Consider the following 25892-nt stretch of genomic DNA (forward strand, 5'->3'; position numbering starts at 1 on the left):
TTTTAGTCTTCTCTGAAGCTCCATGTAGCTCGGTGGCTCTTTAGCTGCGCAGTAGAGTCACCTCTGGATCTTTTCATACTCTTCCACGGTTAAGGATCGGCCACGTCTCCAGTCTGGGCCTCTCCAGCAGCACCACGAGAGGCAGGTTGGTGTGTTCAAGCCGTTGGGCGTTCAGTTCCCGCTGCCCAGTTAAGTACACGTACTACCGTGGGCCCTTCTTTTCTTCCGCTACAAATATGCGCGCAGACCCTCCCTCAGCCATAGCGCAGTCTTCAGAACCAAACTCCAAACCTCTCTCCCCAAATCTCAGAATCAAATTCCTGCAAATGGACAGGCGGAAGCCGAGCCAGAAGACTGGATATCGCCTTCGTTGTGCCCAAGGTTAGGGACGCATTTCCTTCGGACAACTCTATAAATGGAGGGCTGGAGGAATGTGGCATCACACGTGGGCATACTTCAGGGCGACCCTAAGCCTCCCAGGCATCCGCAGCTGCACCTCTGCCGCTAGGGAGACCACTAAGCGGGTGGGGTCGTGTCAGCCTCGTAGCCTTTCTCCGGCGCGTGCGCTTGCGCGGTCCTATACGTCATCTCTAGGCGCGCCGGCCGCCGGGGCTTCTGGGAATTGGAGTCCCGCGAAGACAGCGCCTTGGTTGGGAGCGCGGCCGCCAGGGCCTTCGCACAGGCGCACTGCCGTCCGACCTGAAGTGGTGCCGTCTTCCCGGGTCCCCAGCACTCTGTGCCGGAGGTGAGGGTTGCGGGTCTGTATGTTCCAGGAGCCAAGTGAGCGCAGCGGCCGAGAGAAGGGGACGCTGGGGGTTTGGGGGAGGCGCTGTAGGAGAGGACGGGGTGGCGCGTGCGGAGCCAGTCTGCAGATGTGTGTGGCCGCGTCCCCGCTGGAAAGGTGCGGACGAAGTTGTCCCCTGCCGTGTGTGCCGTGGCACTGTTGCCAGCGGTCCTGCGGTGCGCACCCACTGCGCGCCAGATCCTGGACTAATGACCATGGGTGGGCTTGACACCCAGTCTAGAGTGCCGCCCACCTAGCCCTGCCTCTTTCCCAAAAAGCGCCTTACATTCGTCATTAAATCTCCTGTCCTGAGTTTGTGCCCGAGGGCGCGATCGAGGGGCTGGATTCATGTAGGAGGTAGGAATTGTTGGGGGGGGGGGTGTAAAAGGAGTACCAAAGTGTTAGGCAGACTTGAGAGAGATGAATTTTACTGGAGGGCAAATTTGGAGGAATAGCAGGAGACAGGGTGAAGAAGCGTACACCGAGGCCAGAGCACAGGGTGTCCCCCGAGACCCAATAATCAGACCAGATTTATGGGTCTGACCAGAAGACTGACAGAGATAGTCACTCTAGTGGTCACATTCAGGATTAGAGTGGAAGAGAATAATGGCAGGGTTCCGTTCTGAAGCAAGCAGTTATGGACTTGAATTCTCATGGTGTTAGTGGTAGGGAAAGGGTACGAATGACATTGCAAAAGAGTCTAAAGGGCCTGGTGACTTGATTTGGGAGAAAAGAGAGCGAGGTGTAAGAGTTTGGATTTGGGACATCTGGGAGGATAATAGAACATCTGATAGAAAAAGCAGGGAGAGGAGTTAATGGGAACTGTGTAGAGGAAGGTGGTTTTCAGCTGATGCCTAATTCAAAACTTGTCACCATTTGGAAATAAAAGATGAGTCCGGAAAAGGAGTTGATTGGAATTTGGAACTATCTTTGTAGAGGTGGAAAATAGAGCCCTGGATGTGGGTGAATATCCCCAGGATAGAAAGAAAAACATTGCATAAAGACCAACCTATGGGAATCATCCTTGTTTCTAGGGCAAAGATGGGACAAAGGAGCCAGGAAGACAAAAGTTTCAGAGGTAGGAATAAAAGTGAGACCCAAGCAGCATCAAGGCAGCTACTGTAACTGGTTGAAGAGGCAGAAACTTATCCAGTCAGAAGTTGTAGAGAAGTAAAGAAAAGAAGGAAAAGATCTTTGGAATTCATGCCAGAGTTTTCATTTTGAAGCATGTGGTTTCAGATGTGTGAGAGGCAAGAGTGACTGACAGGGATTTGAGTGGAGTCAATGGTGAAGACATGGAGTCAGAAGGTGAGTTACTCACCCAGGAAGTTGGATCGTGAAGGAAAACCTAAATGAGAACTGTTTTGCTGGAGGGAGGCCATGGGATTCAACTAGAGGAGGTTTTTATATGCTTGAAGGGGTGAGAAGAAACTTCTAGAGAGCTGAGAAATGCTGGGAAAAGAGAGCCTGCATTAGCAGGTAGCAGATTCTGAGAAGGAAAGTTGGACAGTGGGGGGTAGTACATAAACTCAAGTCCAGGAGACAGATCTGTCTTGCTGGCCTCACGCACCTTACAGCCCAGCACATGGCAGATACTTGTTAATAGTTGTTGATAGTGATATGAATGAATGAATGGGTTGGTGATGGGCAGTAGCAGGGTAGAGAACTTTCATTTATTGGAAAAACTGTGATAAGTACTTTATATTGTCTCATTTCCTATTTATAACTATTCTGGAGTTAGATAGTAAACATCTGGGCCAATGGTTGCTTAAGTAACTTGCCCAAGGCTTCATGGTTAATACTACTAAACCTGCCTGCCAAGTACTTTCTACCACATGGTCCTGCCTCCCTGGAAATTCGCTCTTGCACATCTTCAGTGTAGTAGAAGACAAAGTTGTGCTGAAGTCGAATGGTAACCGTGGAGGTTTGGAATAGGTATGTAGAAGAGAAGACGGGTTTGGAATAGGTACATGGCCAAGATGGGAGTGTTAAAAAGCTTTTTAGGCAACGACAAGGGCCACTTAAAGATATAGAGTGTGGATTTGAATTTGATACATTTGATACTCCAAAATCCAGGAATAGGAAAAGAGAAAGCAGTAGAGGTGACCCTTTGCTGACAGTGACTCTACATGAGCTTGGTGTGCTGTGGAGTCCCGAGTTTTCAGCAGGAGCCTACTGAAGCAACTGCTGCTGTGGTCCAGACCTGTGGGGAATGAAGTCTGCCTGGCATGATGAGCGCTTTGGGAAGACCTGCTACTTTAACACTTGGGGAGATTTCATGTTGGACACCATTTGTGATTTGTTCAATGCTCAGCTTATTAAAGTCAGTCTAATAAAATCTTGAAAATTGTCTTTAAGCATTTAAGCATTGAGCAACTCCAACTATAACTTCAGATGTAGTTTATTTGTTACAAAAAGTTTCAGTGCTTTGGACAACATATACAAATAACTTGTCTTCCAAAATTCTTAATATACTTACACTTAGACCTAAAGCAACAACATAATATAATTAATATTTTTCATTTTAATTTTTTCTGCCTTCCCAGATGGTCACATCACTTTTACCTAGTGCTAACATTTACTTAGCACATTATTCTCAATACTTTTTAGGTATCATCCTACTTAAGCATCAAGATAGCTACACACATTGTATCATTAATCCACTGTTGCAGATTGACAAGCTGAAACAGAAGGTAGGAAACTTTTCTAAGGTCACAGAGGTAGGATGAAGCACAGCTGGACTTTGATTTCAGGCAATCTGGCACCAGAGCCTGGGCTCCTAATGACTGTACTCATCTGTATTTCTAAATATTAATTGAGATGTCGTCGTAGGGCTCAAGAGTCAATATCTGAACACCCTCCTGGACATGGAAGACTCTTAACAGACTAGAAAGGAAAAGAAAACTGTCTTAGTTATAGGCTCTGATTATCATCTGAGGATATATCTTTGTTTATATTTGCATTTATATCACTCTCTGCCTCCTCCTAAGGAGATTCAAACTCCAATCTCTCTTAGGTTCAGATTTTGTTGTTGTTGTTGTTACACTAAACTCTAAGTTAGATTTTTTTTCTTTAAGATTTTGCTTGCCACATAGGTTTCAGTTTCTGCAAACCAGTGTCCACCCTTGAGGTGGCCATTGTTTAACACATTATTAATAATCCCTGTCTGTCTTGCATCTTTTAACTGTATATCATAATGAGGTATTTTTCCCAAAAGGATATCTGCTTAGATTATAGACCGATAAACCAGAAAAATCCCCAAACTTATCCAACAATATAATAGAGCCATTTTAGAGTTAGAAGCTAACAGACCAGTAATTTATACATATTGGTCTTGAGTTTTGGCAGTTTTTAAAACTTCATGGTTTCTTGTGAATATCTGATAATTAGTCATCAAGCTGGAGGGCCCATCTCAGGGAGGGAGGATTAAGTCTCTACAATTACTTGGCATGTTTGGAGTTGGATTGGCTTGTGGACAGGAGCATAGCTTCCTCTGCCTCACTCTTCTGAGTGGCCCATGTTCTGATCTGTCCTCCCTTTGTGGGACAAGCAATTTCTGTTTCTGGAATTACTTGGCTTATCCTTGCCACCTGGGTTCCTTTCTTTCTGCTTACATGAATGAATATGTGTGTACCACAAGGGTACATCTAATCTCTATGAAAAGTTTTGTAATTGATAGAAAGTACTTTTGATATAACTGAAGACTTAAGCATTGCTTTGTATTATGTCCACTTTTGGTACACTTTATATTAACTTTTCTATACTGAGCTATTTCATTTAGCAATTCCAATATTTGTAATTTGGCCAAGGGGAGCCAAATTACAAATATTAAGTGTTGTTATTTCAGGATGTGGGATTGATCCCCAACTGTCCTCAATAGCCATCCCTTCAGCCTACTTCCCTATTGCTCACCTGCACGAATGGCATCATTTTCTGCACCGCTGTTCAGATCAGTGACCCAGAAAGCATCACCTTGCTTCCAGGCTATTACCTATTGTTCTTGGTATCTTGACAATGGTGTCCCTTCTCTCCATTTCTGCTGCCACTGCTTTTGCTCAGCTGCTGATCACTTTTCCTTAATTATTAGTCTCCTCACTTGTCTCCGCCATTCTTGCCTCCTCTAATTCCATCCTGCCACAGCTACTCAGAGTGCAGTGTCCACAAGATCACCCCACATTCACAGATTCACAAGGACTGGGGACTCAGCCTGTAGCTGTGCTTGTGGCTCAGACTGTGACTGCAACCCTGCATGGACACACAGCCCATCATAAGGGAGGACACCAGCAGCATCTGGAGGAATACATGTGTGGCTTTGCTTGCGTTCCCTCCCTCCCATGAGAGGTGACACAAAGCACATCCCTCCCTGACAACAAAACACAGCAGCTCATTGGAAGCTCAGGGTCCAAGGTTTTTATCAAAGGTTGCTCACAGTGCCCTCTGCCTAACACACACCAGGATTCTAGATCTTCAGCAGGAAAGCAGATGTTACCATAAACCAGGTCGTTTGCACACATGGTTTAGGCAGAGCTGACTGTCCTGGGTTCTTAGGGAACTGGGGGACCCTTTCAAAATCAAAGTTCCTCGAGGCTGGCCAGGGACTAGCGTTGTAGGCAGAGCCTTCCAGGGGTAGCACTCCCGGGCTGCTGTCACGGCTGCATACCCCTCTTCCTTCCTGTTGTTTTCTTGTGCACCAAAGTGAATAAAAAAATCAGGAAACATGAAGAATTGTTAAAGTAAAATAAAAATCCCTCATAATTCCACTTCTCAAATTCTACTTCCATTTTAATGTGTTCTTCCTTTTTCTATACACATGTGCATGCACAAATATCTAATCTCAAGGTTGTGCATTCTTTGCTTAATATTTTGTGTATGTTCTTTCCTTCAGTTTTGTTTTGTTTGTACCAGGGGGTTGAACCTAGGGGAAGTTTATCACTGACTTACATCTTCAGTTCCTTTTATTTATTTTGGGGGGTGCCAGGGATCATCTCAGAGGCACTCGACCACTGAGCCCCATCCCCAGCCCTATTTTTTGTATTTTATTTACAGACAGGTCTACATGGAGTTGTTTAGTGCCTTGCTTTTTGCTGAGGCTGGCTTTGAACTCGCGATCCTCCTTTCTCAGCTTCCCGAGCCACTGGGATTACAGGCATGTGCCACTGCACCTGGCTTCAGTTTTTTCTTTAAGAAAAAAAAATTTTTTTCAGGGGCAGGGGTTGTGGCTCAGGGGTAGGGAGCTCGCCTCACATGTGCTAGACCCTGGGTTCGATCCTCAGCAAAACATAAAAATAAATAAGGGAAATAAAGGTATTGTGTCCAACTACAACTAAAAAATAAATATTAAAAAAAATTGCAAGTAAAGTTGACATTTCCTAGAAATCCCTGTGTGTGTGTAGTGCTGGGGTGCGCATGCTAGGCAAGTGCTCTACCACTAAGCTATATTCTCAGGCCCAACCCCAAATTTTACATGAAGCACTTGAGCATCCCTTTTTGGGGGTGGGGGTGGGATTTATTTTTGGTATTTTGGGAGGTCTTAGAACCAACCCTACAGATACTGAGAGCCAGTGTGTTTCAGGTCTTCACTACAAGTCAGTGATCTTTCTGAAGCATGGTCTGACGATGGTGCACCCAGGCTAAAGTCCCTCCAGGACCCCTGCCTATGGGGTAGGGGTTGTGCAAAGCCCTTGATGTAGGTGGCCTTTGCTTCTCTGTCTTTTCCTAGCCCTGCTCACAGCTTAGACTTTTGCTCTTCCAAATGGATTTCAGTTCTTAATCCTTTCCACGTGAAGATCTGCCTCTTTAGTGTTCAATAACTGGAGTTTTTTTTCCTGCTCCCTCCCCACCTCAAAACTGCATAAATTCTGGTTCTACCAGGAGAGCTGCAGTGTCCCCACCCACTCTCGGGGCTGGTCAGGGGAGCCCTGTGGGGCCTTCACAGTTTTACAGCACTTACCTATCCTGCAGGGAAATGCCTTTTTGTTTCCCTGACCTGAGTCCAGGGCTCTTGGCTCCTGGAGGCAAGGAATGCTCCTTGCACATGTTTTACTTACGATAAACAGTTGGTGCCAAATAACTGCTGGTTGAGTGGATGAATGAATGACTCACAGGGAGCAGTGACCCTTTCCCTTGACTGCAGGAAAGCTATTGGTGAGCCACAAGCCCACCTTCCCCCATCTTCCCTGGCCTACTGTCTCCCTATTCACCCACCAACCCCAGAAACACTTCCCAGGGACCCTCAGGGCCTGGTTCAGTCTCCATGAGAGGGTCAGGCTGTCCTTCCCCCCTGCTCCTCGTCCCACTGACATGAACTTTACTCTGCTTGTGCCTCCCACTGCCCGTGGGTGGTTCTTCCTCTGGTTCCATGGCTACTTGGGGACCTTGAGACTCCTTCAACTCATTGCCACATGCTGTCTTGACACTCCCTGGTCACGTTCCCATGCAAGGATGTCATCTTTTCAGGCTGGATCACTCAGTAGTTTGATACTTGTGTCACCCACCCAGTCACTGTGGCTCCAGGAATGAGATGCAGGGTCACGTGGATCAATGAGGGCTGCTCCTTCAGCAGGAACTGGAGTGGAGTGTGTTTTCCTTTGGGGAGGCTGTGGGTTTTGATGGGTGTGTTTCCTCCATATAGTCACTTACAGAATTGTTTATGGTTTTTGTCCAGTGAACACTCAGGGCAGTATTGGATAAATAACCTCTGAACTTTAATGCTTATTTTTCTCCTTCCACTTTTTTTATTGGTGCATTATAGTTATACATATTGATGGGATTTGTTGTTACATATTTGCACACACACACAATATAACAATGTCATTTGACCAATATCCCCCTTGCCCCAGCACTTCCCTCTTCCTCCCCACCTGCCATCTCTTGGTCCTCTGCTGATCTCCTTTTGATTTTCACTAGATCTCTGCTCCCCCACTTTTCTTTACCTTTTTTCCTCTTCAGCTTTTGTGTGTGAAGGAGAACATATGGCGCTTGACTTTCTGAATTTGGCCTAATGGTTTCTAGTTTCATTCATTTTCCTGCAAATGACATAATTTCATTTTTCTTACTTACGGCTCAGTAAAACTCCATGGTGTATATACATACCATATTTTGTTCATCCATCTGTTGATGGACACCCCGATGGTTCCATATTTGGCTGTTGGCCATGCATGTATCTCTATAATAAGATGATTTTAATTTTTCAGGATAAATACCAAGGAACAGTACACCTGGGTCATATGGCGGGGTAGCTGGGTCCGTGCCTAATCTTTTGAGGGACCTCCATACTGATTTCCATTGGTTGTGCTAATGAACAGTCCCCCACAGAGTGAAGTGTTCTTCTTGTACCCCTCCTCCCCAGTGTTTATTATTTCTGGGATTCTTGCCATTCTGACTGCAAGCTTTACCGCTCTCTTGACTCCGGGTACCGATCTCTTTCCCAAGGAACTTGTGAAAACAAGCACTGCATGTAGCGTAACTCACAGCACCCATGGCCTGGCTTCCACCCAGGGGTTGGCCAGGGCTGCTCCTGGCCTAGCTCTACCTTGGCTGCCCTTCTGTGGGAGTTGGGAAGGGGGTGGGGACATGGAGAGTCCTTCTCTGCGAGTCGGGAGGTGACATATCAGGACAGACCTTTCTCATGGCTGCCTTCTCCCCACACCCTGCCTTGTCAGGACTCTGCCCTTTGCTTCTGGGAGCGCACACAGGAGGGAATGGCTGCTGCAGTGCCACCTGCCGCGTGCCAGGTAAGGAGGACCTCATGTTTCTTTTCCCAGTGCTGGGATGAGCCCAGGCTTACACAAGCGCTGTACTCCTGAGCTACTTCCTTCGCCGGGGACTTTTGTGTTTCTGGAGTACACTAATGAGTCTCCAGAATGTCACCACTTGTCTTTCTCTCTCCTGGAACTTTTGGTCAGCCCCCACCAGGTGCACCAAGCACTCCACAGGGAGGACTTCCCTTTGACCTGAGGTGTTTTTCAGTGTCCATCTCGTCTCAAGCCTGGCCCCCCTTGCTCGTCACCAGGCACCCAACCCCTGCAGCTGTTGCTCTGAGTGGTCTGTCTAGCAGCTGACAGCGCAGGGCTAAGGGGAAGATTGGGAGCAGTTCTGGCTCCACCCTGCCCATCCAGGAGTGCATCCACGCATTCACTGAGTGTGGGCCCCCTGGTCCACAGCACCCAGCCCACCCAGCACCCCCTAGAACACTGGGGGCACCTCAGCAAGGCCTCCAGGGTCCCAAAGAGAGTCTTACTGGGTGGAGACATGCAGCTCCCCTTTCAAGGGTGGAGAACTGAATTCCCACTCTGTCCCAGGACTTACAGACACTCATCCAGGCTTCTAAAACCAGGGTAAAGATGCAGGCTTGGGTGACTGGATTGCAACTGGGAACTCTTGTCATGGGTGCCTTTTCCAGATATTTCAGAGCCTTTCTTTGTCAGAGCCATGGCCCGGTGCCCTGCCACATCCTCCAGGGCTGTCACCTTTATGCCATTTCAGTCTGGCCCAAGTGACAAGAAGGCTCATGAGTAAGGGGGTATGTGATTGTGTTTCAGGGATCTGTAACATTCGAGGACGTGGCTGTGATTTTCACAGACGAAGAGTGGAGGCATCTGGTCCCCGTTCAGAGAGCCCTCTACAAGGCGGTGATGCTGGAGAACTATGAGAGCATCGTCTCACTGGGTAAGGGGAGCTGCTCACGCTGTTGTGGGGCCGAGGAATCAGAGCCTCCCACACCTGCGTTCTGAGTCACTTGAAGAAGATGGAAGAGCTGGAGGAAGATGGATAGGTCTGCTGACAGGAATTGATCCTAGGGAAATAATAGGCTTATGGGTTCGCTTATCATCCTGCCCATTCGCACTCTGATATTCCTGTTGGTCCCCGTCCTCTCCACTCGGCCTACTCTCCTAGTTATCCTGGCAGTGCTCTCAGTGGACACTGAAAATACCTGCTTCCCCACATTCTGCTTTGTTCCCAGGTGGCTTAGGTGTATGGCAGTAGTGGGCTTCACACTGAGCCCAGCACTGGACAGATGTGCTAGTCAACCACAGGGCCCTTGCTCAGCAACCTGCCCCCACAAAACAGGGAGGGCCAGGGGACAAAGTAGAGTGGGGCAGGGAGCTGGGGACAGGGAGCTGGGGGCAGGGAGCTGGCTCTCCAGAGGGTTGAGTATAGAAGAGTTACATGTGCCTGAGTCTTCTCCCAGCTTGCCAGCCAGGGGACACCTTCAACTCTGTTTTGAGGACTAAGCGGTAGGGAAAGGACCATCTTGCTAATTGGAGATTTCCCCCCTCACAAAAACCAGTGGGAGGAAAAGAAGTGTCTCCCTTCAAAAAGAGGGGATGTAGAGTGAGAACACAGTGGTTGTGTGTCTGTAGGTCACCAGAGATGTGTTTGATTTTGAGCATTTGCCTTGAGCATTGTCTTAGAGATATGCCCACGGGAGGCACTCTGGAATTATAAAGACTTGTGTGACAGGGACAATTAAAAGCTATTGCTGATGTCAGGTGTTAATGAGAAGTAAAGTGGGGACCCTGTAGATAAAGAGAACCTCTTAGCAGTTTCACAAATGTACTGTGTATACTGTGCACAGTGGCACACGCCTGTCATCCTAGCTACTCAAGAGGCTGAGGCAGGAGGATCACTTGAGCCAGAAGTTCAAGACCAGCCTGGGCAACATAGCAAGACTCCATCCAAATAAAAAAAAGAATAAGATGCTGAAAAAGTACACAGCTTAGAAGCTGACTTAAAATAAGTGCAAGAGGACAGTAAAGGCCTTGCAGATTTCACATAAAGCAGGTCAAAAAGGCAAGCATACACATCCCTCAATTAGCTTCAGCAGGCCATACAGTGTCCCAACAGAATAAGATGTCCAGGAGACACCAAGGGAGACTGCTGAGTCTCTGCCTCAGGCTGTGGCAGGGTGAAGTGTGGAGACCGTAGAATTCCTTAGGTCAGAGTCAAGGAGCCACAGAGGTGGGGCATGGCCATGTTGTCAGCAGAGAATCAGCACCTCGCCAGGTAAAGGGTGCTTGGGACCAGTAAGAAAGCACTCTCTTTCCTGCGGTGGGGCCTTCCCGTGCAAGGAAAGCCTGGAGCTCAAGCCTATTTTCACAAGGGGATCTGTTTGTTTGTTTTAATATAACTAAAAATGGATAGGTCTGCTGGCAGGAATTGATCCTAGGGAAATAATAGGCTTATGGATTCAGTTATCAGCATGCAGGTGTTCATTGTGCCATTGTGTGTTAGTAACAAAACATTAAAACAGTCTGAAATGTCTGTTAGCAGGTGATTCATCAGATAAGTTAGATTAAGCCATACAGTGCCGTATTATAACCATTAAAAGGGCTAGTTAAAGCCATTTAGCCATCAAAATGCTAATTGAAATAATTTCATTATTAAGTGAAAAAAATCCAGTTTACAAATCAGTATTATTCCATTGTCCAATTTTATCTGTGGGTATTTTATTTTATTTCTCTATGGGTACCTTTCGGAATCAAAATGAATAGGAAGAAAATATGAATACAAAGTATAAAAGGTGATTTTTCTTTTTACTTGTACTTACCTCTGATTTTCCTACAATTAACAATTGTTTTTAAAAAGCATAATAATAAACGTAGATAAACAAAACGAGCATCTTCCTTACGCTTTTCTACCCAAGATGATCCTTCTTTGTTCTCACTTCCCCGAGCCAAGCACCTTCACCCTCAGTGCCCATGCAGGAAGCTTCCCACTCACTCCACATGAACTCAAGGTGATTGCCAATCCCTCCTTTCTACAGACTTAGGCCTGACCTCCCCTTGGAGATTCCTCTGCATTGTGCTCTGCATTCTGGCCTTTTGCATCGTCTCTGTGAAAGACCTGGAGGCCAGGAACCAGCTTGGGAGCAGCTGCATGTTCTCATCACATACAACCACCTGGCTTGTTTCTTTCTCCTTGAGCAGGACTTCCAGTTCCTCAGCCCGATGTGCTTTTTCAGTTGAAGAGAGGGATTGAGCCATGGACAGAGGGTCTTCATGGATCTGAGGACAGAAAGTGTCCAGAGAATGTCTCTCTAGGTAACTGAGTAGGGACGGGTCAGGGCAGTTTTGTTTTCTGTGTTTGTTATTCAGGTGGGTGGGAGGAACATTGGGTATCATCTTTGCTCCAAGGTCAGGTCTTCTGCTGCAGTGCTTATTTTGTACCACCTGTCTGCTCTCCCTAGTCTCCTCTACACCTTAGTATTATTCATCTGTATTCACCAGTCACTAGTTTTCTCAGCTCTATCACCTTGCCCATTCACACTCTGATATTCCTGTTGGTCCCCGTCCTCTCCACTTGGCTACTCTCCTAGTTATCCTAGCAGTGCTCTCAGTGGACATTCTCCTCTATTCTCCATGCCTGCTTCCCCACATTATGCTTCATTCCCAAGTCTCAGGCCTGAAGCATGAGACTCTTTGTGGGAGCAAGCAATGCTGTGCCTATGTGTTACTTTCAGAATCATCAGAGTTCCTCTTCTTTCCCCTGGAACATTTTCTACCCCAGGGAAGAAACCACATCTGTGTCTTCTCTTTGTTCCAGGCTGGGGGACCAAGCCCAAGATTCAAGATGCTTCAGAAGAAGAGAAACCAGAAGGAACACGGAGGGGAAGCATTGACAGGCAAAGTCCTCTGTGTCCTAAACTTGAAGTTCAAGCACTGGTTGGTAGGTTGGAAGTGGAGAAGGAAAGACCCACAGTAGAACCTTGCAAGAAACTGCTGTCCCGGGATCCAAGCTCGCAGCAAGGGTCAGCCCCACCCAAGAAAGCCCTCACTAGAGAGAGAGACCATGAGTGCAGAGACTGTGGGAAGACCTTCTTCGACCACTCCTCACTTGTGCGCCACCAGAGGACTCACACTGGAGAGAAGCCCTACGACTGTCAGGAGTGTGGGAAAGCCTTCAGTCACAGAAGCAGCCTCAGCAGACACCTGATGTCTCACACTGGGGAGAGCCCCTTCGAGTGCAGTGCATGTGGCAAGGCCTTCTTTGACCGGTCATCCCTCACCGTGCACCAGCGGATTCACACGGGAGAGAAGCCCTTCAAATGCAGCGAGTGTGGGAAAGCCTTCTTTGACCGCTCATCCCTCACTCGACACCAGAGAATTCATACTGGAGAAAGCCCTTATGAGTGTCGTCAGTGTGGGAAGGCCTTTAGCCAGAAAAGCATTCTTACTCGCCATCAGCTCATCCACACAGGCAGGAAGCCCTATGAATGTAATGAGTGTGGAAAAGCCTTCTACGGCGTCTCATCCCTGAACAGACATCAAAAAGCTCACGCAGGGGAGCCGCGCTATCAGTGCAGTGAATGTGGGAAAGCCTTCTTTGACCGTTCCTCCCTTACGCAACATCAGAAGATCCACACTGGAGACAAGCCATACGAATGCAGTGAGTGTGGGAAAGCCTTCAGCCAGAGGTGCCGGCTCACGCGGCATCAGAGAGTTCACACTGGGGAGAAGCCCTTTGAGTGCAGCGTGTGTGGGAAAGTCTTCAGCTCAAAATCTTCAGTTATTCAGCATCAGCGGCGTTACGCAAAACAGGGAATAGATTGAGTTGGGTGGAAGCTTGAGTCTGGCGAAGGAGCACCATAGAAATACAAGATAGGCTTCCCCTGTCACACGCAAACCCACATTTGCTCACTCTGCCCACTCCAGATACTGTTCTTCTGCCCTGCCTCTGCCCCCCAGTGTTTGAGTAGCACTCTGTGTCTACTGTGTGATAGGACTGATGTGGGATGCAGACATCAGGAAATGATGCTGCAGATTCAAATGATGCTGTAGCTCATGGGTAGAGCACTTGCCTAGCAGGCAGAAGACCAGCCATGGATTTGGATTTGATCTCAGCGCTACAAACAAAAAGACTTTAAATACCTAGAGGCTGCAACAGGGGAGGAAGGCACAGTTATACCAGAGCAGCACTGTTCTTTCAGAGCAGTTTTTATAGCTGTTAGTCCCTCTCTTAGAGCTTTTTTGGGCCCTGACCTTGTTCTCTTCTGCCCCAGATTTTAGATCTCTCAATACTACTACTCGTAGGTAGCACTTATTGAGCACCTATTATGGGGCAAACACTCAGCTAAGAGTTTTACAAGGACTGGATTGATGGATCCTCTCACAGCTCTGTGAAACAGGTGCTGTGGCTGTGTGCATTTTACAGATGAGCACACTGAAGTTCAGGGAGATTAAATCACATGTCCAAAGTGACACGGCTCCGAAAGGTGAGGCCAGGTCTGCTTTCAGAGTCTGTTTTCTTTACCATTATGCTCTAAGGTTTGTTTTATTATTTACGTACATGTGTTATATCCCCAATTATTTTGTAAGCACTTGGAAATGTGACTTACATGCATTTCATGCAGTGCCTTGCGAATAATAGGAGCTCAGTAAGTATTTAACTGAACAAATATCAAGTTCTCTCCATTCAAAACCCCTCTTGGATTCATATCCTTTTTCTCAGTTTTCACAGTCCAGCCCATACCTTTATCATCCCAGGCTCCCATGACAACAATAGGCACTTCCTAATTCTAGTTTTTCCCTCTACATGACTGAAGAGGGATATGCTAAGCTGTGCTGCAGTAACAAACAACTCCTAAATGAACAAAGATCTGTGTCACATCCAATCTGAAGTGGGTCAGTCGGTCTCATCCCATCCTCATCATTTAGAATATTCAACCTCCAAAGTCACCATGAAGAGAAGCTAGAAGAACTTAGGAGGTATTTTTAAGCACTAGCATCCAGCACCTGGCAGCTCAGAATGTAAATGGGAATCTTAGTATTTGACTAACTCTAGGGACCACTATCATAATTGCCCATAATTGCCTATTCATGACCTAAAATAGCTCTCTATTTAATGGAAACTTCTTTGAACTTTAAGATCTGCCTTAATTCAGTCCCCATCACCAAACTTCATATACTTACTCCAAAACTCTTCTACTCCCTGGGCCCAGCCCTTTATTTCTGTTTTACTGAAGATCAGGTACTAGGCACACTGGATTTGGGGTATCTGTATTCCCTGTTAGGGAGAAGTCTGGGAAAGGATGTGTTTCTGAAAAGCTGTGGACTCAGATCCTATGAATCCCAGGGAGCAAGGTGGTTTTCCCCAGAAGTGAAAGATTCAAGAAATTGAATTGCCAAACATACCCCTCCCAACCTACTAACACACTAGTTAATGTTGATCCTCCTTAGAGCAGGTAGGTGGCAAGGAAGACTTCATGTGTGGACTTCTGAAACAACTTGAAGAAAAATGTGTCACAGAATCTGTAGATGTGGATAATAGCTGATAAAATTTAACAGTGTCAATCAGAAAATAAAAGGAACAATTAACAAACTTGGCATCTGACTGTCTCAGTGTTCTGAGTCTTTCTTTTACTGTCTTATTCAAAACACATTGGAAATCATGTACTTCCCAAGATGTTCTGCCACTATCAACAAGATGAGATTGGAACAGATTCAGAATTTGTTCTGTACTATGTTTCCCCATTCATAGTACAGACCAGGAACAGAGCCTGGCTGAGGTGTATGTGGTGTAGACTTACTCCACCTCCTCTTTCTATATAGCCCGTGTAAGAATTCAGCCTGTGGAGAGCATCAGGAGGCCTCTCATGACTTTAGAGTGCAGTAATAACTAAAACAGTGGGGCTATACATTCAATAGTTTGCCCTGTGTTCCATTTTTATCCACTTTTTTTTAATGTATATCTGGTGTTGGGGATTAGAACCTAGGGCCTTGTGCATGTAGTCTACCAGCTAAGCTATATCCCCAGCTCCCTATGTTCCATTTTAAATGAGGTGAGGTGCACAGTGTTTTCTAAAATGTGGCCTAGTATTCCATCTGTTGCTAAAAATTGAGGAAAGAGCCATTTTGCTTTTCCATTTATATTCCCCAGTATGACTTATAGTGTTGGAGGCCTTACATTTTAGCTTCACCTACTGGCCATTAGTAGAATCAAATCTTGGAATCAGAAATTGATCAATTGGAAGTAGGTCAGCATTCTTAGATTTTAAAATGAAAAGATTGGGTAATGTTTGTAGGGTTTGAACCTAAGATTTTAAAATGGTTTAAAAAAAAAAAACAAAATAATTATCTCTGGTACCAAACAGGCCTTTCCTAAATTTTAAGAGGGAATTGAGTACTTTACCAAATGAAACAGAGGCATTGTATGCATTAACTCCTCAAATTGAAGGGTTGGCAAAGCTAGAGAAGTTGGAGATGTGTCACTCAGCTTTCTGTCACTTTAACAAATGCCTGAGCTAACACCTTAGAAAAGGTTTATTTTGTCTCATGGTTTTAGAGGCTTTAGTCTATGATCAATTGGTCCCATCACTTTGGGCCTGTGGCAGGTCAGCACACCAGGGCAGAAGGGCATGGTGGAACAAAACCACTCACTTCCTGTCTGGGATAAGAGAGAGGGAGGATGGGATCCCACAGTGCCCCTTGAAGGAATGCCCCAATGACCTGAAGACCTTCCACTGGGCCCCACCTCTTGCAATTTCCAGCACCTCCCAACAGGACCAAGCATTTAATACATGAGCTTTTGGGACAACCCAGATTCAAACCGTAGCAGAATATGGTAGATGGAGAAAACCTGGGACCTGCAGCCTGGGACAGGCAATTGGTAGAACCACCAGCTGCAGAAATTGATCTGGGGTTCAGGATGACAGGATGATCGGCAAGAGGGTTGGCAGCCCAGACGCACCCACCCTCTCATTCTACCTAGGCCTAGGCATCTAAGAATAAGTTAACCCCCTCTGCAAGTCTTACATATTAAATAGCACAGAGCTAAAGAAGGCTGCCAGGTACCAGTCATCAGACAATGTCAGTATGTTCATTTTCAATAAGAAGTCAGAACAAAGACTCCCGAGGAAGCCTATGAGATTGACTGCAATGAATGTCAAGGTCCTAAGTGGTTTGTGTTAGTGAGACGAGATTCCTGTGTAAGCAGGTAGAAGTCAAAGTGGAGTGTAATAGGGTAAAAGGGAGCCTCAGGAGAGATCTAGCATGAAATGTGTTTATAAGAGAGGGAATGTTCTGGGGAGATAGATATCTAGCTCATACTGATGGCAGGAGAATGAAGATCACATGGTACCCATGTGGGCAGTTAAAGGCCCAGCCCTGGCCCTGGAAAATTAGGCACCCTCACCCTCCAGAACTCAATCCCAGCTCAGTGTGCAGAGACTCAGAGCTCTATTCCCCAGGTTTTAGGTCACTGCTGTCCAATGGTAATAAAGTACTGTCACATTTTACAAAGTGAAGTTGATGATAATCTTATTCATATTTTATTTCATTTGATATTTGAATTCCAAGTGAAATTTCAAAAATTTTGATTGCAATTTCAACATGAAATCAATATAAAAATATCTTAGCCTTTTAAATCCCTTATTTTAAAAAAGAAAATGTAAATTATCTTACCTTTCTTTTCTTCCTTTAAACTGTTCTTGAAATCTGGTGAATATTTTACACTTATAGCCTGTCTCAGATTTGGATTAGCCACATTCCAAATGCTCATTAGCCACACATGGGTAGTGTGGGTTCCATCCAACTTAACATGGGAAGTGGCTACTCTATTGGACAGTACCATTTTGGATAATCTCAGGGAATTTTAGAAGTAAAAGGCGAAGGGGTTATTTTGGCCACTGGAGATGTTAACATGGCAAGCACTGTGCACCTGCCTGAGGCAGTTTTCTGCTTCCAGGAGGACAAGTGACAGTGGAGTTTAGGCCTGGCAAGCCTGCTGTCACCATCCATCCCTCCTTGTCATCCAGCCACATGCCTGATTCCTTTGTTCTCTCTGAGCTGGATCAGGACTCAAGGGGGAAAGAGATTATACTTAATGAACTTCTGACACCCTAACAGGGATGTGGAGGAGGAAGTCCATACAGTTGCCAGTTGGTGACAACCAGAAAGATGTCATGTGACCGTTTCACCTTCTTCCAAGCAGGATATTAGGGTCCATTTATGATGATTCCAGGGAGAAGGGAAGACGCTCTATCAGAATGGGTAAATTGTGAAGAGTGAAGAATGCTGGCTAAATGTGCCCAAGGGAAGCCCACAGCTCTCCCCAATCCCAGAACTGTAAATATAAATCAGTGAGGATGACTATGGCCATGATGATGGAATTGGAGGGCAGGAGGATGATTTTTCCATGATTTATGATTCTTTGGGTTAGCTAGTCAAAAATCCATATCCTGGAAGTAAAACTGCCATAAATATTACATAAAAGCTAACAAAGGGGTCCATTGTAGCTGCTTCTGAGCTTCCCCTTGTTTCTGCCTTGGAAGATCCTCATAAGTTGCTTCTTGATGGATGGGCCATCACTTTTCTAGCCAATACATTCTCTATGCCCCTGCAGTCCATCCACTAGAAGTAGTGTTAATTTAACTTCCCTTATTGTTTTTACTCTTCTGAAACTCAGATTTTTGTATTATATTATAATCTGATAAATCAAGATTTAAATAATTAAAATACTGATATTGTTCATTACATTAATAAGTTAGTGTCAGTCAAAAAAAGAAAAAAAAAACAAGAAAAAACCAAGCTCACATATAAGGTTGCCAGGTTGGCCACGGCTGTGGAAAACCAAACCTCTGTCCCACTGGGACCTGGGGAGTCAGACTAATGAGCCTCAGAATTGTCTGCTTTGATATGGAAGAGGGGGGCATTTGTCTGCCAGCTCCATTCCCCACTTGTCATAAACACCAAAGATTCTGTCACCACTCTTTGCTGAAGAGTTGGAGAAACTCCAGAGCAGAAAGGACTCTAGGGTGCAGCTGAGATGAGGTGTCATCTGACCACACCTGTGCAAGTTGCTTACTTCAGCACATATGGGGTAAAATTTCGATCAAGAGGATTTGTGCATGCACCATGGTGTCCTATGTGAGGATATAAAGGAAATCTATCTGGATATACTGAGCTCCAGATGCTTGTGAAATGTCAAAGGATAAGTGGAGATGCAGAGTGAGCAGACTAAAGATGAAAAGATGACCTGTCTACCTAGATGATGTCTGAAGCCATGTGAGTGTGGGGGAATAGCTTGGGGAAGAGGGGTAATAAGGAAGAGACAAAGGTCTAGGCAGGTCCATGAGAATCACCAAGAGTTAAGAACCACAAAATAAGGAAGAGTCATCAAAGGAGAATGAGTAGGAGACAGGGAGGCAAGAGAAGCACCAAGGGACAGCTCTGTCACAGAAGTCAAAAGAAAAGACTTTTAATAAAAAAAGAGGAACTAGTCAAAAAGCCCTTGATGATGCCAAGAGACTAAAGAGGACGAAGCCCAAGAAGTGTCCACTGGGGTTTATCAGTGACTTGGATGGTGGTGCCAAAGTTGAGTTGGAATGGATTTGGTTAAGAACTGAGTGGGGAGGGATTGGGGCTGTGGCTCTGCAGTAGAGCACTCTCCTAGCATGTGGTGAGGTGAAAGGTTTGATCCTCAGCACCACATAAAAATAAATAAATAAAACAAAGATATTGTGTCCAACTACAACTAAAAAACAAAAAATAGTAACTGAGTGGGGAGTGGAAGGTATAAATGGCACATGTCTATGGTACACTGTCTTCTAGTTTTGTTGAGAGCCACAGCCAAAGGGGCCCCAGCAAACTTCCAGCTGCCAGCAAACTTCCAGCTGCCGGCTGATGATTGGTTCACAGTGGCCCCAGCAACATCTAGCTGATTGGCTCCTCCACGGAGCTGCTCATTGGGGGACTTCTTTGGCTCTGCCCACGCAACCCAGCCAATCGGCCTCAAGAGCAGGAGGATTGTGGGAGGTGGTGAGGCTTGTGTGGGTGAGAGGCTTGTGGGAAGCCGGTGGTGGCAGTTGGGCTTTGAGGGTTTTTTCCTGAGGAGCTGTTTTGTTTGGCGTTTGTAGTTCTAAAAATAAAGTTAGTTTCTTTTGACAAGTGGCTCCTGAATTGTGCCCAGCCAGACTGCGGCAAGTTTTGATGGGAAGGAGAGGTATTTGGAGGGTATGAGACTGAAGGAAGGTTTCCCTAAAAAATGGAAGAGCTGTGTGGTCCAGTGGAATGTGATAGAGAGCCCAGAAATAAACCCTCCACACACGGTCAAATATTTTTGACAAAGGCTCCAAAACCATTTAATGGGGAAAAGACAGTCTTTTCGACACACTATGTTGGGAAAACTGGATATCCACATGTGAAAGAATGACATTGGACCCTTTCTTTATAATTGTATGCAAAAAATAACTCAAAATGGTTGAAAGATCTAAATATAAGAGATATAACTGTAAATCTCTTAGAAGAAAACAGAAAAAGCTTCATGATGTAGGATTTGGCTATAATTTCTTCAATACGGCACTGAAAGCCCGGGGTACAAGAAAAAAATAAATTGTATTACATCAAAATTATAACTTCCATTCATCAAAGGACACCATCTATACAGTGAAAACCAAACCTCAGAGTAAGTAAAACTAATTGCAAAGTATCTCATAAGGAGTTAATGCACAAAATATGGAAATCTTACAACTCAACAACAAAATAACCCCAGGGGGTTTTCAAGATGGTGGAATAGAAAGGGTCACCTTCTTGGCTCCTCAGTGGTATGAAACCAAGAAAACAGTCTGGCCGATTCTCAGGAAGGTGGGTCAACAACAACAACAATTAAAAAAAGTCAGAGGACTTACTGGAATTTAATACTGAACATTCAGAGCAGATTGGGGACCGAGGAGGTCGGATATAATAATATAAGGAAGAGATCTCCATTGCCAGAGCAGTCTCTCCACAGGCAAAGTGCAGGGATAAGGAAATTAAAGGAACCCTCATTTTTAGGACGCCTAAAACTCTCCGGGTAAGGGGAGTTTAGAGAACAAAAACACTACCTGACTAAACTGAAAGGTGTGCTGCACAACATCCTTGTTTAGGAAGGAAGTCCCATCTCAGCTGCAGCATGGGAACTGGCAGCTGGGGAGCCCATTCCCAGCTAACTTGAGTTTGGCCTGAAATCCAGGCCTGACAAACCCACACTGCACAACATGCAGTGTGCCTAAGTGACCAGGAGGATATCAAATGTGGAGCAAGATTTGCACAGGGGACTACTGGTCATGGAAACCCACCTGGTTTTTCCCCTCCTCCTACAATCTGGCTACTTGCATGACCAGCTGGGACAGATGTGACTGGCTGGGAATTCAAAAGGGTAGGGAAAGGAGAGATTGAGTTTGGAGACTGACCCCGAGACCAGGAAACATGGAGTTCACAGATGATGTAGTGGACTAAGAATTGGCTCCTCTACCACAGGAGTGGAACCCAGGGGAGATCTTCCAGTGTGGACCAGCAATTGCTGGGCCTGGAGGTGTGCTGATTTAAAATCTCCAGACCAATTGGCGTTCAGTGAAGAATGTGAAATATACCTAAGCCCAAACCCCATTGCCAGGAGTTCCACCTGCAGGATTACCTCTCTCCCTCCAGCAGCCCCACCCTGACAGTGGAGCAAGCATTACACTCCAGATGATCCCACCTAACACGGGATCAGAAGGGAAGTTGAGAATCTTTTGAATTCTGACGGAAATAATTAACTTCTTTACCTTTTCACCAAGATCTTTTTTTTCTCTGTTTATTTGTGACCTTAATAGTTCATGGACCTTTATACATATTCATATTTTTTCTAATTTTTAGCATTTTGAAGTCATCTATTTTTTATGGCTCAGTATTTTGAGAACTATGATGTTTGATTGGTATATTTCAGTTTTGTATTCTTTTTTTAAAATTTTTACTTTATTCTCTCACTTATCTGTTTTCCTTGATTCTCTCTCTTTTGTTCTGCTAACAGCAAATCTCTACTGTTCTTTCACTCTTCCTTTAATTTTTTACTTCTATCTTCTCTCCTCCTCTCTCATAATCATCACATCCTATATCACTTCTATTTTCTCTCTGTCCACCATTTGAAATTGTAAACCCTTTTGCACACTTACTTGTAGACAATAATTGATCATATCATTTATGTTTATTGTCACAATTAACATTGTACATGCCATAGTATAAACTATTTGGTTCAATGCTCTATATTGCTTGCATTGGTTGTTGTTATTATTTGTCTCTCCCTAAACAGTGAGGTACTGTAAACCTTCAGGAACACTATTTAAAGTTCACAGAGTAGAACTCTACTGCCTCAGATCCATACAGTTAAATAGGCAGACACACACACCAAAAAAAAACATGATAAAGCAAGGGAAAAAATCACCCCAAACAAACCAAGACACTTCAATAACAGAATCCATCAACACCACAGTGGAAGCAATATCAGAGAAGGAGTTTAGAATGTACATAAACTGATCTGAAAGGTAAAGGATGATGTAAGGAGTGAAATCAGAGAGAAAATATAGGAAGTGAAATATCACCTCAATAAAGAGATAGAGATTCTGAAAAAAAATCACACAGAAATCCTTAAAATGAAGGAATCAGTAAACCAAATTAAAAAATCAATAGAAAGCATCACCATCAGACTAGACCACTTGGAATACAGTTTCAGGCAATGAAGACAAAATATATAATCTTTTTAAAAAAACTTTTGTAGTTGTAGATGGACAGAATGCCTTTATTTTATTTGTTTATTTTTATGTAGTGTTGAGGATCAAACCCAGAACCTCATGCATGCTAGTCAAGCACTCTGCTGCTGAGCTGCAGCCCCAGCCCCAAAATATATAATCTTGAAAATAAAGTTTACATGGAGAAAAGATGTTAAGAGACCACGAATATAACTTCCAAGCAGTATGAGATAACCTGAAAAGACCAAATTTCAGATTTATCGGGATAGATGAAGGCTCAGAGATACAAATGAAAGGAATGCACAATCTTTTCAATAAAATAATATCAGAAAATTTCCCAAAGAATGAAGTGGAAAATCAAATACAGGAGGCATTATTGACCCCAAATGTACAAAATTACAATAGATCCACACCAAGGCACATTATTATGAAAATGCCTAACATACAGGATAAGGATAGAATTTGAAAGGCTGCCAGAGAAAAACAACTGGTCACATTTAGAGGGTAAGCAATCCAGACCTCAGTTGACTTCTCAACCCAGGCCCTCCAAGCTAGAAGGTCTTGGAATAATATATACCAAGCTCTGAGAGAAAATGGATGCCAACCAAGAATACTATACCCAGCAAAACTAAGCTTCAGAATTAACGATGAAATAAAAACCTTTTATGATAAACAAAAGTTAAAAGAATTCACAATTAGAAAGCCTGCACTAGAAAAACATACTCAATACAATATTTTATGAAGAATAAATGAAAAATAACTAAAAACTAGCAAAGGGAGGAACTATATTAAAAGAATAGTCATCAAAGGAGAAACTAATTCAAGTTAAAAACCAGAAATCAAAATAATGGGGGGAGTGGCAAAGGAGGAGGAGGAAGAAGAGGGGAGGTATTATTTTGTTCATCAAAAGACATTAAGAGTGAAAAGGCAAGTGACTTTGAGTGTAGTAACTACATAAAGAATGCCTCTAAATCACTAAGAAGGGTGAAAACTCTCACAGAAAAAAGGATCCCCCTCTAAAACCTTGAATATGTATGCACTTCACAAAAGGTAGTCCAAATAGTCAACAGATCTGCCCAACCTATTAGTAATCAAGGAAATACAACTTAATGTATTTTCACATTATACAAAAAACAGAACAACCGCTATGTCCGTGAACTATAGAGTGGATAAATAAGGTGAAGTCACACAAGACAATACTATCCAAACAGTAAAAATAAGTGGACACAGTAATATGAATGAATCTCAAAATCATAATGTTGAGTAAAAAAAAAAAGAAGAAAAGAAAAAGAAACTGGTGCGAATTAGTACTTACTGTATGGCTCCATTTACAGAAAGTTCAAAATCAGGCAAGAGAAAATTACATGTTTAGGGATTCATACCAAGTTAATAAACCCATAAAAATCAAAGCAAAAAAAGGTTTGCAAAGAGTCAAGAGAGGCCTTACCTGGTTGGTGAGGAGCCAGGTGTTGGGAGAGATATAGGATTAGTAGAAAAATTGTGTTTTCTGGAGCTGCTGCTGATCAATATGTTTACCTGTGGTAATCACACAGCAGTTACACTTTTTTTTATAAATGTGTTATAATTCATAATAAAACATTTTAAATTATAAAAAAACTCAATTTAAAAATTAGTTAAAGCTTGAATAGACATTTCTCCAAAGAACATACACAAATAGCCAATAAGCACATGAACACATGCTCCACATTACTGATCATTAGGGAATGCAGCTCCCCACAATGAGAATCCCCCAAACATACCTTATGATGGCTATCATCAAAAGCAAAACCAAACTAGCTGGTGTTGGTGAGGATGTGGAGAAACCGGAACCCTTGCACAGTGTCGTGGGAATGTGAAATGGAGCAGTGCAAATGGAAAATAGCCCATCAGTTTCTTGATATTAAAGAGACTTACCATAGGATCTAGCAATTCTACTTCTTGGTATTTATCAAAAATCATTGAAAGCAGGGAATTGAACAGACACATGTACATCCACTTTCAAAGCAGCATTATTCACAATAATCAAAAGGTGAGAGCAACCCAAGAAGCCATTGATAGATGGATGAGTAAACTAAATGTGGCACACACCTACAATCACATAATATCCTGCCTTCAAAAGGATGGAAACTGGGGGGCAAGAGGCTTTACCTCTTGTCCCACTCCACAAAACCTAGGGAAACAGGTTGGTAAGGAAATGGGTTTATTCTTTTTTAAATATTTTTTAGTTGTATATGGACTCAATGCCTTTATTTGTTTTTATGTGGTGCTAGGATCAAACCCAGTGCCTCACACTTGGGAGGCAAGTGCTCTACCACTGAGCCACAACTCCAGCTTGAAAGTGGGTTTATTCAAAGCCAGTTTTCAGGAAGACAGAAGAGTCCCTTCTGTCTCAAAGTCCATCTTCAGGGACTCAAGGATGTGGACAGCTTTTTATAAGAGAAGTAGAGCCACTGTGGGACACAAGGTAGGAAATACAGATTTAGCTAGGCTGTGTTTAGTCAGAGAATATGTCAGTCTTCATTTCCTTGATGTCTGTCCTCAGAATGAGGAAGTATCAACAGTTATCAGGAAGTTGCATTTGATTTCAAAGGGTGTCTGCCTCAGAAGGAAATTCTGACACAGTTTACAACATAGATGAGCCTTAAAGATGTTATGCCATGTGAAATAAACCAGTCCCAAAAGGAAATTACAGATATATAAGTATACATACTATTATACATGGAAACTTCTGGGGTTAAATTCATGAGAGAAAGGGATAGTTTGCAGCAACAGGAGAGAAAGGAATAGGAAATTAATGTTTAATGGGCAGAGTTTGAGTTTGGCAAAAGGACAAGCATTCTGGAGATGAGTGATGGTGATGTTTATACAACAAAGTGAATACACATAATTCACTGGATTGTGAAGTTAACATGGTTAAAATAATGAGTGTTATGTTATCTATACTTCACCAAAATAATTTAAAAAAACAGCTATTGGCATTTTTATTCAGACACTTTCACATGCAGGAGACAGAAAATGCCACCTCAACTTGCTTAAGCCTAATGGGACTTTCTGACTCATATCACTGCAAATCCCAGTCGAGGGGGAAGGTGAATGAAGTAGCAGGTGCAAGTGACTACAAGGTCTTAAAATATCCTTTAGGAGAACTGGGTCCAAAGCTACCTGGGAAACAGGCATCAGTGGTAGGGTGGTAGGTCCATCTGGGACAGGAGAAGGTGGCTGAGTTGGCATCCACTCCTTGCTCGTGGACTTAAGACTGCAATGCCTTTGCTATAGTTGTGCCATTAGCTCTTAATCCACTCTCCTGGAGCTCTGGTTTTGGTTACACTGCGTGCTCTCATTCTTCACTTACACTTTCACTTGGATTCCCTGAATAGTTCTTCTGGTATCCATACCAGATCTCTGGTAGACTAACCCATTGCCCAGTTTTTCTGATTTCTAGGGTAGTGCTTCTTGCTTTTACCTTTGTTCAATCTCACTGATGACCAGGATTCCTTAGTCTGGCTCTGTATTCCATGAACACCCTGATATACCTTCTTTGTTTTCTCGTCATCTACTCACCTGTAGCTGTTGAAGGGGGAAAATATCCATACCAGGACTGGGGGCTGTAGCTCAATGGCAGAGCAA

The 25892-nt window shown here is 44.1% G+C and overlaps 1 protein-coding gene across 1 annotated transcript in view; it reads left to right on the forward strand.

The window, feature by feature from the left end:
* ZNF2 (zinc finger protein 2) overlaps positions 1-15108 on the forward strand; it is a 35438-nt gene extending 20330 nt beyond the window's left edge. The window contains exons 2-5 of the mRNA XM_081264261.1: positions 8446-8517; positions 9325-9451; positions 11713-11826; positions 12329-15108. Of these exons, the coding sequence (XP_081120387.1) occupies positions 8446-8517; positions 9325-9451; positions 11713-11826; positions 12329-13335 (1320 nt within the window). The 3' untranslated portion in view covers positions 13336-15108. The remainder of the gene's footprint in view (positions 1-8445; positions 8518-9324; positions 9452-11712; positions 11827-12328) is intronic.
* Positions 15109-25892: the final 10784 nt, after the last annotated feature.

This window comes from Spermophilus citellus (assembly GCF_964194105.1).
Source record: "Spermophilus citellus genome assembly, chromosome: 13".
In the NCBI taxonomy this organism is placed as follows: domain Eukaryota; kingdom Metazoa; phylum Chordata; class Mammalia; order Rodentia; family Sciuridae; genus Spermophilus; species Spermophilus citellus.